Source organism: Drosophila obscura, unplaced genomic scaffold (genome assembly GCF_018151105.1).
Source record: "Drosophila obscura isolate BZ-5 IFL unplaced genomic scaffold, ASM1815110v1 contig_150, whole genome shotgun sequence".
Taxonomy (NCBI): domain Eukaryota; kingdom Metazoa; phylum Arthropoda; class Insecta; order Diptera; family Drosophilidae; genus Drosophila; species Drosophila obscura.
The window spans coordinates 467,622-478,009 of record NW_024542736.1 but is presented as its reverse complement, the minus strand read 5'-3'; the positions used below and the strand labels follow the sequence as shown (position 1 = coordinate 478,009).

Here is a 10,388-nt window from a genome sequence, read left to right as displayed (position 1 = left end):
ATAGACTGTTCCGGGGGGACGCGGCCGCGTGGCTTTCCGTTGCCGCTGCTGCAGTCGCGTTGCCTTAACAAAAAGCGAAAAATAACTGAGCAACAGACCGCTATCCACACCGTCGGGTGACGTCTTGGCCATTGCGCGCCACACACACCACCAGGCTGTCAGCACACACAGATACACGCACACACACAAACAGTCACACGCTGGCGGGCAGGGGACTGGAAATTTACGTTGCGTGGAAGCCAGGGCTGGAGATATCGAAACGGAACCAGTTGTAATCATATAAGGTAATTCTTCGAATAGAGTTGTTTTACATTAGTACCATTCCAATAAGGATGTTTTACCAGGGCTGAGAAGAAAATTGAAAGATCTTGTGCAACGAATCACTTAGGAGGTTTCTTATAGCCAAGGTAGATAATACGATTCAAATAATTTATTACAAATATGTACATATTTAGTTTTCACAGCGTACCAAAAATTTATAAAATACTTTGACCCCGTAGAAATCCACAAAAAAAATTAAAAACTTCTTGGAACCAGTTTAAAAACCGCAAATTCACATGTGGGAAATTCCCCGACGAACTATTTTCGCATGCTCCACATGATTCCCGTGGCCCTGACGAATGACGATGTGAAGATAAACTAGACGATAGCTGACAGAGGAAAAACGCAAAAGGCAATAGGAAAGAGAGCGCGAGAGAGAGCGTACAATCATACCCACACAGAAGCAATCGAAATCAAAATCTCGAATCATTTATCGCATGCGATTGTTAAAGCAGCTAGAGAATATGTCACTCGCTCTTACGACGTTGTTCTCTCTTTATGTTCCCGCTCACTCTGTTGCGTTTCGTCTCTTTCCTCTCGCACTCGTACTCGCACTCACATTTGAATTGCACTCAAAAGTGGTTTCCACTCAAATGTTGGAATTTGGCGCGCAGCTCGTTTGTTGACATTTTCTATACGAACGAACGTTTTGTTTTGATTTTAATGCCGTGCCGCTCTTTTGTCTCTCTCACTCTCTGTCTCTCCATCTCATTCTCGCTTTGAAGTGGTATCCCACTCAGTCTGTTGGTAGCGGGAGGGGGGCGGAGGCTTGGGGGCACATGTTGGATTTATGTATGCCACGCATCGCCATGCGGATGACTCATCACGGGGTTTTTACACACAGATACACAGATGCCCGCACACCGATGAAGTGTTTCAGTGAGTGAGAGAGTGAGAGAGGGAGAAGGGGAGAGGGAAGCCTCAGACAGGTTCAGAGGCAGCAACCATTTGTTGCTCTCCTGTCTTGCTCTGCCGCAGTTAATGTATCTCTGAGATGCATTTGGGCGCGTGCTAAATGCATCTATTAGGCAGTCGTCCCCGATTCGAGTCTGAGATCCGAGATCCTTTTCCATTAGCCCCGGGCGGTAGGTAGCCGAAAATATGTCGCTGCCATTAGGTACGATACGATCCTCTCACTCTCTCCACTCCACGCCTTTCATCCTCGTTCGTCTCGTCTCTCTCTCTCTCACACTCTGCGGGAGGAGCGATAAGAGCCGTGTGTCTGAGTGCCTTCCGACTTGACTGGCGACGCGCCTTGCTTGGCCCTGTGTCCCCCTTCCCACTGAACGGACGTACGGACGGGCCAGAAGTGTCGACAGTCAACATCAAGGTTGAGAGGGTTGATGGCCTGCTTTTGTTGCTGCTGTTGTTGTTAAGCCATTTGCCAGGCGACTGGCTTCTAGGCCAACATTGTGCACTGATTAGGTTACCATTCTACGCGAGTGGGTTAATTTTTTATGGGTTACCATGGGTTAAGGGGTTCACTTTTTGAGTTTTTATGCGAAACGGAAACGGAAATGGGCGCGAGAATATTGCAAGCGCTTATCTTTGGACAGGATTTCACTTTAATTATAACCAAAAGCCATATTTCCTAATTAATTCCTGAGTCTTAAACAGATTTGGACTAGATTTTGTGTCGTTTTTAATGTGGGATATCCATTAGGAATAGCCACCACATTTAATTCAATATTTGTTTATGTTATATTTACATATCCCACCATAGATACATATACACATTTAGAATGAGTATATGCATAGAATAACTAAATTTATTAGAAAATTTAATTAATTTATAATTTTGTCACTTTCCAATCCTTATTTCTATATATATTAGCTTCCATAAACACACGCATAGACTGATCTACCATTTCCGGAGTGTCTCTATCGTGCTAACCAAACCACATTTTCCAATCCCTTATTCACCGTTTTATAAGTACAAGATTTACTACAATAAAAAACCAGAATAATGGCAAACTATTTATATTTAACTATAAGATTACGTGCATATGTAATTGTAATATTCTAATATAAAGCGCTTTACCGACATATCATTTATTTAAGTCAAACAACACTTTTGCGGGTATTCACTCATTGGCGATACGATCTGTTGAATAATTTGTACATTGATTAAACTTAGGATCACGTCATGGAAAGACGTCATCGATTCGTTTAATTGAAGTCATCGATTTCGTGGAATTACGATTAGATTTCTTAGAACTAAATGAATAATCGGAAGAAGTTTTTCTAACACTTAACGGAAGTGGAAGTGAGATTTCCCCAAAACGAATAGATTATTCGCTACGGAAAGATACATTTACATATATCTAGATTCGAGATGGAATAGAAAGCGGCTTAGAGTTATTTAACGAAGCGTCGCTCGATCCTGTTTTCATCCACATTAATCATATACCAAACCATTTCCGTTGGCAACTAAAAACTCCACACAAAAGCAATTCAAATGCAGTTTCGATTGTTATTTCTGATGTTTTCTGCCTCAGTCTGTGCCTACCCAAATGTATTTCATGGACACACTTTCGACAGCCTTCTGGAAAGAACAGCAACAAAAACCCAACCATAAAACAATCAAAATCCCAATCTAATTTCGAACGGGAGAGAGAGGGAGAGACCTTCGGAAAACAGCTGATTATAAAAACTTAAATGCTAATGGGGGCGCGCAAGTACGAGGAGGCGTGGCGCGCTGCAGCACTTTGCAACGCCAGTAAATGATTAACAAAATGAGTTAATGAGTTGTGTTGTAGAACCGTTTTGCACTAAGAAAACAACAACACAGAAACAGAGCAGCGATCATTAAAAAATTAAGCATACGAAATAATGACAGAAGCAACAACAACAAGAAACAAAAACAACAACTGCAAATTAAAGTTGTTAATTTGAAGATCTTAATTGTTTTTGTAATAATTAATAAAAACAAAAACAGGGACACAAAGCGAGAGGCACAGAGTACCCAAGAAACAGCAGCCGAAAGCGGCAAGGTTCAAGGACCACAAAACAGATGCAATTCGCAATTTCCTGCAACAAAAAAAATTGAACTTTTAACAATACGATTGCGTTCAGTTTGGAAATGTTTCAGTAAGGCCAGAGGGAAGTGTTTTTCCATGATTTGCAAAAAAAAAAAAATACAAATGAAAAGAAATATCATATCTAATAGATTTCCGACTCGTTTCAATCGGATCATTATTATAGCCAGAATGAACCAAAAAAAGTTAAAGCTCACCTATCATTTGGCTCTTTGCACACATGTCTTTTGAAAACTATTAACACCAGAGCATAAATACTTTTAGGCTGAATGCATACGCAGATCACATATGTGTAAATAGAAACATAGTACCATATAGCTTAGTCCCGAGGCACTTGTTTAAATTAAGAAAAAAAAGGAACTAATCTTCAAAGTAATCTCTGAAGATTAAATAAAACTAATACTCAAGTGATATTTGCAGGGTCTTCTGACGCGCGAATGATGAATGTGGAGAAATTATCTTAGATAGAAAAGCATTACCAGCAACTATATCTGGCACATGAATCTGCGACTCGGAATGAGGTATCACTGGAGGAATTTAATAGTATTATTTTAGATTAGGAGCAGTCTTTGGAGACAAAAGTGTCTGCTTCCACCCTGCATTTGTAAATATTTTCAGCGTTTGTTTTCATATTTAAAATTATCTTAGATAATTTCAGTTCCTTTAAATTGATTACTATAACAGAATATAGAGAACGAACAACAGAAAAGACTTTGCAGATCGTGGAACAAATGTTAGAGAACTAATATAAAAAAAAAGTCCCTTCACTTAAATAGTTTTAACAATAAAACGTATAAACAAGCCACTGAAAAGTAGAACCCTTTTCGAAAGAACAGCAATTACTCACATAGTGACCGTGAAAAAGTGCTCCACAAAACCCTATTTCTATATAAACACAACACAAATTATGACTTTCGATACACAAAGAATAATACACAATAATGAAGTCATCCATTATACACCCTTCAATATGTTGTAGCTTTTTACCTAACGAATCGAAACTGATATCGTAGGAAAATGTACTCAAAGAATCAAATTACATCGACAATAAATCATGAAATACTCTTTGAATGACAGGAAAAGTGTAGTTTTGATATAAAATATACACGAATATCGTTCTTTGTAGCCAGAAGATTTCGTATTTCCAAAGCTTTCTAATTCTTGGAGAGGTACTCTTGCCCTTGGATGATCCCCTAAATTCTTATCAGAGAAATACCAGTAAAAGGTGGTCCTAACCAACAGCAAAGTGTTTGGCCCAGTCATCATTTGGACGAGTACGAGCCGTAGATAAGACCCGTCGCACCTCCCACAACGTTAATCAGGTTCCCCTGCCCCGGGAACACCATTCAATGCTCTTGGCATTTCCGTTCTACGGATTTCACGCTTTTATTTGCGCTTTCGACTTGTCGCTGTCCGCTGTTTAGGGCTCTCGCGCTATGGCACAACTTCCTGGCCGGATTGGCACTACACTTCGTGACTTCGGGCCTCAAGCGACATCTTATCTGGACGAGTCCGGAGTGTCGTGTGCTGGCTGTCTCTTGGCTGTTGGCGTTGATGATAATGCCCCGACCAAGTAGACTGTTGGTCGCGCCACCAAGAGCATGCATCACCGCGTTTATTATTACGCCATGATGACGCTATAGCTGACTCTGGACTGATTATCACAATGTGATCGGATTACTGCGAGGATCGTATATATCTGGTTATATAGCTAACTGGCAAGCCAACACTTGTAATACGGAATCTGTTCAATCTGTAATCTGAAACTGTCTACGGGATTCATTTATTTAAATTCATTTATATACGCATATAAACTCTGAATACTCTGTTTGCATATACATACATATGTATATATATATATACGCATTTAACGAGAGGATCTGGAAATTTCCCCCCTCCCCAAAGTTTAAACAAATTAAATTGCTCGAAATGTATTTTTTATTATTTGTTTTATGTGCATTTTTTTTTTGTTTTTTGGGGAGTGGCTTTCCCACGCCACAGAAAGCAGAACCCGAGGCGAGGGGCAGTAAATATTTACTTACAGATAAAGCAGCACCAAATTTAATCATACATTTTATATATATTTTTTTTTTGGAAAGAAAACAGGGCAATCCTCTCTATTCTATTCCTCCGAATACAACTACATGTCGTATACGTGATGTACATATGTCACACCACATCAACCATACGCCCCACAAGAGTCCGCCATTTTCCTTAGTTTTTCCCCCAGAGACTTCCCGCTCTCACGAAATCTCAACTGCGAGTAAGGCGCAATTATAAAGATGCAACCACAGCAAGGCGGGGGGAGGTGGGGAACACTCCACTTTGAGTGGCCAAGCGCCGCCCACAAAACCGCAAAATGAAAGGCGACAACAAATCACAAAGAGCTCTCAAGCCGAGAAATGAGAGATGAGAGGCAGAGAGAGATGTAGCGAGTGGTGGAAGAGGGATGGAAAATACAGATACATATATAATAAATGCTAATGCGTATGCAACGGCATACCTCCCTGTGGGAGGGTGACACATTTTGTGGTTTTTCATTGTTTCGACTCAATTATTCCTGGTAAACTCGTATAGCTCCTTCCTTTGAAGGGAACACATTTGCTAGTAGTTCCAATCTTTTTTCACTTTATTCCCCTTCAGGAACTCAGGGGACTCAGGGGACTCTTTCCCGCTATGAAGAGATCCATCACTAAATATAGGGGATACTTCAAGGAATTTTGAACATATAAGAAATCTACATGCACCGCTGTGCTCCTATCCGATAAACCAATCCTATAGAGAATTTTTTTAAATTCACTGCAAACTTTTGATAAAGCGCTAAGAAAACATTCATTGCACCAATAGATATAGTCCCACATAAATTTACAGAATACAAGATATGCCTAGAAGGAGTACCTATCAGCAACTCAGCATAGATATCAAAAGAATACCTTTCGACTGATATAGAACATATAATTTGAATAGAGAAGCTAGCATAATTCGGCATATTCGGTTTCAGCTTTCTTTGTTGGAAACTTTTCGTTTGTTCCTCTTTATCTTTAGCATTCTAAGGGCATACGTACGAGTATGTCTGTACTTACATGTCTTTGTATCACTTGCCGTGTGACTGCAATTGCTGTTGCTGCCACAGCTGATGGGGTGGTGGTGGGGGCAAGGAATTGCTGCTGCTGCTGCTGCTGATGTTGTTGCTGCTGCTGCTGATGTTGTTGCTGTTGCAGGCAGGGATAGTAGCAATTGTTCGATTGCGATGTTGTTGCAGGCACCAGCTGTTGTTGTTGCTGCGGTTGTTGTTGCTGCTGTTGCAGTTGCGTGTAGTTGTTGTACGATGGTTGCATGTACTGCTGCTGCTGCTGCTGTTGTTGCTGTGTTGTTGCTGTTGCGTCAAATGCTGATTGTAATTGACATTCATATTGTTATTATTGTTGGTAATGTGGCGCTGTTTATTGCATTCGGCTATCCAGGAGGCGCCTCGCTGTTGCTGCAGCTGCAGTGCATTGCTGATGTTGGTGCTGTTGCCACTGATATTCCCGATATTGGCCCAAACGTAATCATTCTGAAACTGTTGCTGTTGGTGCAACATTTGCTGCTGTTGCTGCTGCTGCTGCTGCTGCAGATGGCTGCCATTGCCATTGCCACTGCCGCCGCTGCCACTGCCACTGCTGCTACTGCTGTTGTTGTGCTGCATTTCGATGGTCTTTATGGCAATCATTCAACGTGCAACAAATTGTCAGCGTTTATCACAAAAATGTCTGTTGCAATTTCAGCCGCCCTGCCTGCCTTCCTTTCCTTTCCTGTCCTCTCCTTCCTTTGTCTGCTGTTTGTTTGTTTATTTGTTTTTTGTGATTTTTTCCACTGATATTTTTTATTTATTTTTGGCTTGATTTATCTTTGTGTAATTTTTATTTGTTGCATTCTTCAGCTTAAGTTGTTATTTTGGATTTCATTTTAATGTATTTTTAATCTTATTTACACGCTCCACAGGTTATTTTTAGTTTGTTTTTATTTATATTTAATTTTTGGCAACTCGTTTTTGGGTTTAATTGTATTCGTTAATAACTATATCTCGGTGTTCTGGCACTTTTGCCTTTTTAAGACGCTTCTAAAATGGAACAAAAATAAGAAATATATTTTTAAGCAAATTTTACAGAATTTTTAAAATTTTTAAATTCAAACATTTAACTTTGTATTTGTTTAAAGTTTCTTAAATATTACATTTAAAAAATCACAAGTGAAATTCTGAACACGTCTGTTTTTGTTATGTGTTTTCCGCCTCTATAAATCCGTGCACTTTCTCATGTCCGAAGATGACTCAATTCTCCTGCTCTCTCTTCTTCTCCTTTTTCTTCGCACTGATAAATGTGCTCTCTCTTTCTTTTCTGATCGAGGGGGGGAGAAGGGGTTTTATTACACACGCCCACTGCCCACTGCACTGCCTTGGACGGGGTCGATCTGCACGTGCAGTTCAAGTGGTTGGTTAACGGTAAACGACGCGTAAGCACACACACCATACACAAGCAGGTCGGGGGTGGTTGCTGCTGGCCGAGACAACTCTCCTGCACCTCTCCTGCACTCGCGGATTAAATTACGTGATTTTTTTCGCTATAAACAAAGGCGCAAAGTCGAAACCGAATTCGAAACAGAGACACAGCTTGTTTGTTATTTTATTAAAAATATGCTTTTGTTTTTCTTATTTTTTCACTTGTATTGCACGTTTTTGTTATTATTATTATTACGTTTTTGTTTTTTTTTTTTTTTAATTCTCCTGCACTCTTTTTACAGTTGTGGTTCGCGTTTCTTTAGCTGCTTTCTGGCTGCTCCTTGGCCCACACACTTCCACACGGCAGTACGGCAAAAATTGTATTAAAACAGAAAATGAAAATCGAATTTTGATAAACCTGCGCTCAAAGGCAGGCACGCACACACACTTAACACTCCACTCTCACACGTACACGCTCGGGCTCGGCCAGCAGGCAGCCGAAGTGTTTCGCGCGATCGTTTCGTTACTCCGCTGCTGCTGCTGCTGCTGCTGCTGTTTCGTTGGGGGTCTCTGTGGGGGTGGTGTGGGGCTCTCTCTCTCTATCCCTCTCTCCGTCGCTCTCTCACGCCAGCCAGGTTCTGGGGCTCAAAGCTGCCTCTCGGGCAGGCTTGCAAAAACCCAAAAAATTGTCAAAAAAAAAAAAAGAAATAATTACGAGGCGCGATTCGGTTTCTCTTTCTGCGGGCTGCTCTTTCTGGCCACTGCTGCTGCCTCGCTCTTGTGACTAATCGCGTGTCTGGGGTGGTCGCCCCCCGTCAATGTCCAGCCAGAAAACACCTTTCGCGTTTGTCGTTACTATTTGGCGCCAATTGGTTAATAGCTGTGCATATAGGTGAACCGCTCTGTCCGCTGGCATAGATCTCACTCGGCAACGTGCGCGTACACAATGTGTGTGTCCCGTCTTCTGGTGTCTGGTGCTCGGGGCTCTGCCTGGCCGGCCGCTGCTGCTATGACTAATGCAAAGAGGCACGCGGCAGCAGCGTCAGCCAGCTCCAACTACAAAAACAATATGTAGAACAGCCAGAAAACAACAAGCAAGAAAGTAAGGCCAGCTACGTGGGGCCGAAGATGTTAATACCCTTGAAGTTCAATGGAAGCTAAAAATATACACATGATCTATCGTTCTTTCGATCCGATTTGAATCAAATTCGAACGAGCTATTTTACATATATCACATACTGCATTGTCCAATGTTTGGTTAGATAAAAAACTATTGTCTATATTTGACTGATCTGATCGTTAATATCGAGTGAAAATCATAATACGCTCTTCAAGGGTATACAAATTGTGAATACGAGAGGAGAGACTCGCCGCGCTCTCCCTCTCCTTTTTCATTATTTTTTTTTTTTTTGCTGATTTTTAATCTATGCAGCAGCAGCAACAACAGCAAATATGCGCGACGTGCCCACTTTTTCGTTCTTGTTGTTTTTTTTGTTTTTGCAAAATGCATTTTAATCAGCTTTTTTTTGTTGTTGTATGCGACACCTTGCGACGCCGAAACGAAAATGCAAATGATCCTGGCACACACACACACACATAGACACACATGGATGCAGAGAGACAGCAGTCACGTCACGCTCTCTGCCTCGCTCTGTTTCACTTGCTCTTCTTCTGCTCGGTTTCTGTCTCTCTCACGCGTTGCGTTGCTCTTGCTCTCCCTCTCGCGACGCTTTTTACCTGTGCGAATGTTAATTGAAGAATTTATTGTTTGTCTCTTTGTTGTATTATTGCCTGGTGCTGCCCTGGCGACGGCGACGACGTTTGCGTCCGCGTCGGCGTCGGCGGCTCTTTTTTTCCTTCAAATTTTATTTGTCGCGTTTAATTATGACAACAGCAACAACAAACCCGAATCGCGACTGCGACGCTCTGCCGATCATTGACTTTTCTGCCCGCCCAAAGGGGTATTGATATAGGGGTGTGGAGGAGGTTCATCCCCTTCGGTTGGAATGACACTCCCACTATCAAGCTCTTTTGCACCCATGCTAAATAGGAACATTTGGTAGGAGAGCATTCTGGGGATGTCTCACCCTTTACAAATACACCTTGTGCCCGCCCTGGCGTCACATATATTTTGTTGGTGCTTGTTTTTGTTAGCTTTTCTGCAGGTGGGGGTGATGGCGATGGAGGGATAGGGATAGGGATCGCGAGAGCGAATAATTAACTCTACCGTTCTTGTAAAGACTTCTAGCGCTTTGCGGCTTGGCAACAGTGAAATAAGTGGCATATGGGTGTTCGTTTCTGATTAATATTAATAAAAATATAGCCCCCCTCTCAACAATTGCCATTTATTAATCCAATTCCATAAACATTTTAGCAACAGCATTCCTGAACTTTTGCGACCCGTTGACATGTTAATGACATTTTTTTTTTAAATCCCCAAAAACAAAAGCAACAACCACAAAGGCGGATGCAACATTTCTCATTGTTTATGGAGCACAAGCCAGGGGAGAGACGAGCGAGAAGGAGCCAAACGAGGATACAAATTGTTG

The 10,388-nt window shown here is 41.6% G+C and overlaps 1 protein-coding gene across 1 annotated transcript; it reads right to left on the bottom strand.

The window, feature by feature from the left end:
- Nucleotides 1-5,998: 5,998 nt before the first annotated feature.
- On the bottom strand, nucleotides 5,999-6,993 carry LOC121403830 (transcription factor kayak, isoforms D/sro-like). Its single transcript, XM_041591733.1, has 2 exons — nucleotides 6,687-6,993; nucleotides 5,999-6,051 (listed from the first exon to the last, which is right to left on the bottom strand). Exons 1-2 carry the CDS (start codon nucleotides 6,940-6,942, stop codon nucleotides 5,999-6,001), a joined length of 309 nt encoding a protein of 102 aa, XP_041447667.1. The 5' UTR covers nucleotides 6,943-6,993.
- Between the last annotated feature and the right edge of the window lie 3,395 nt (nucleotides 6,994-10,388).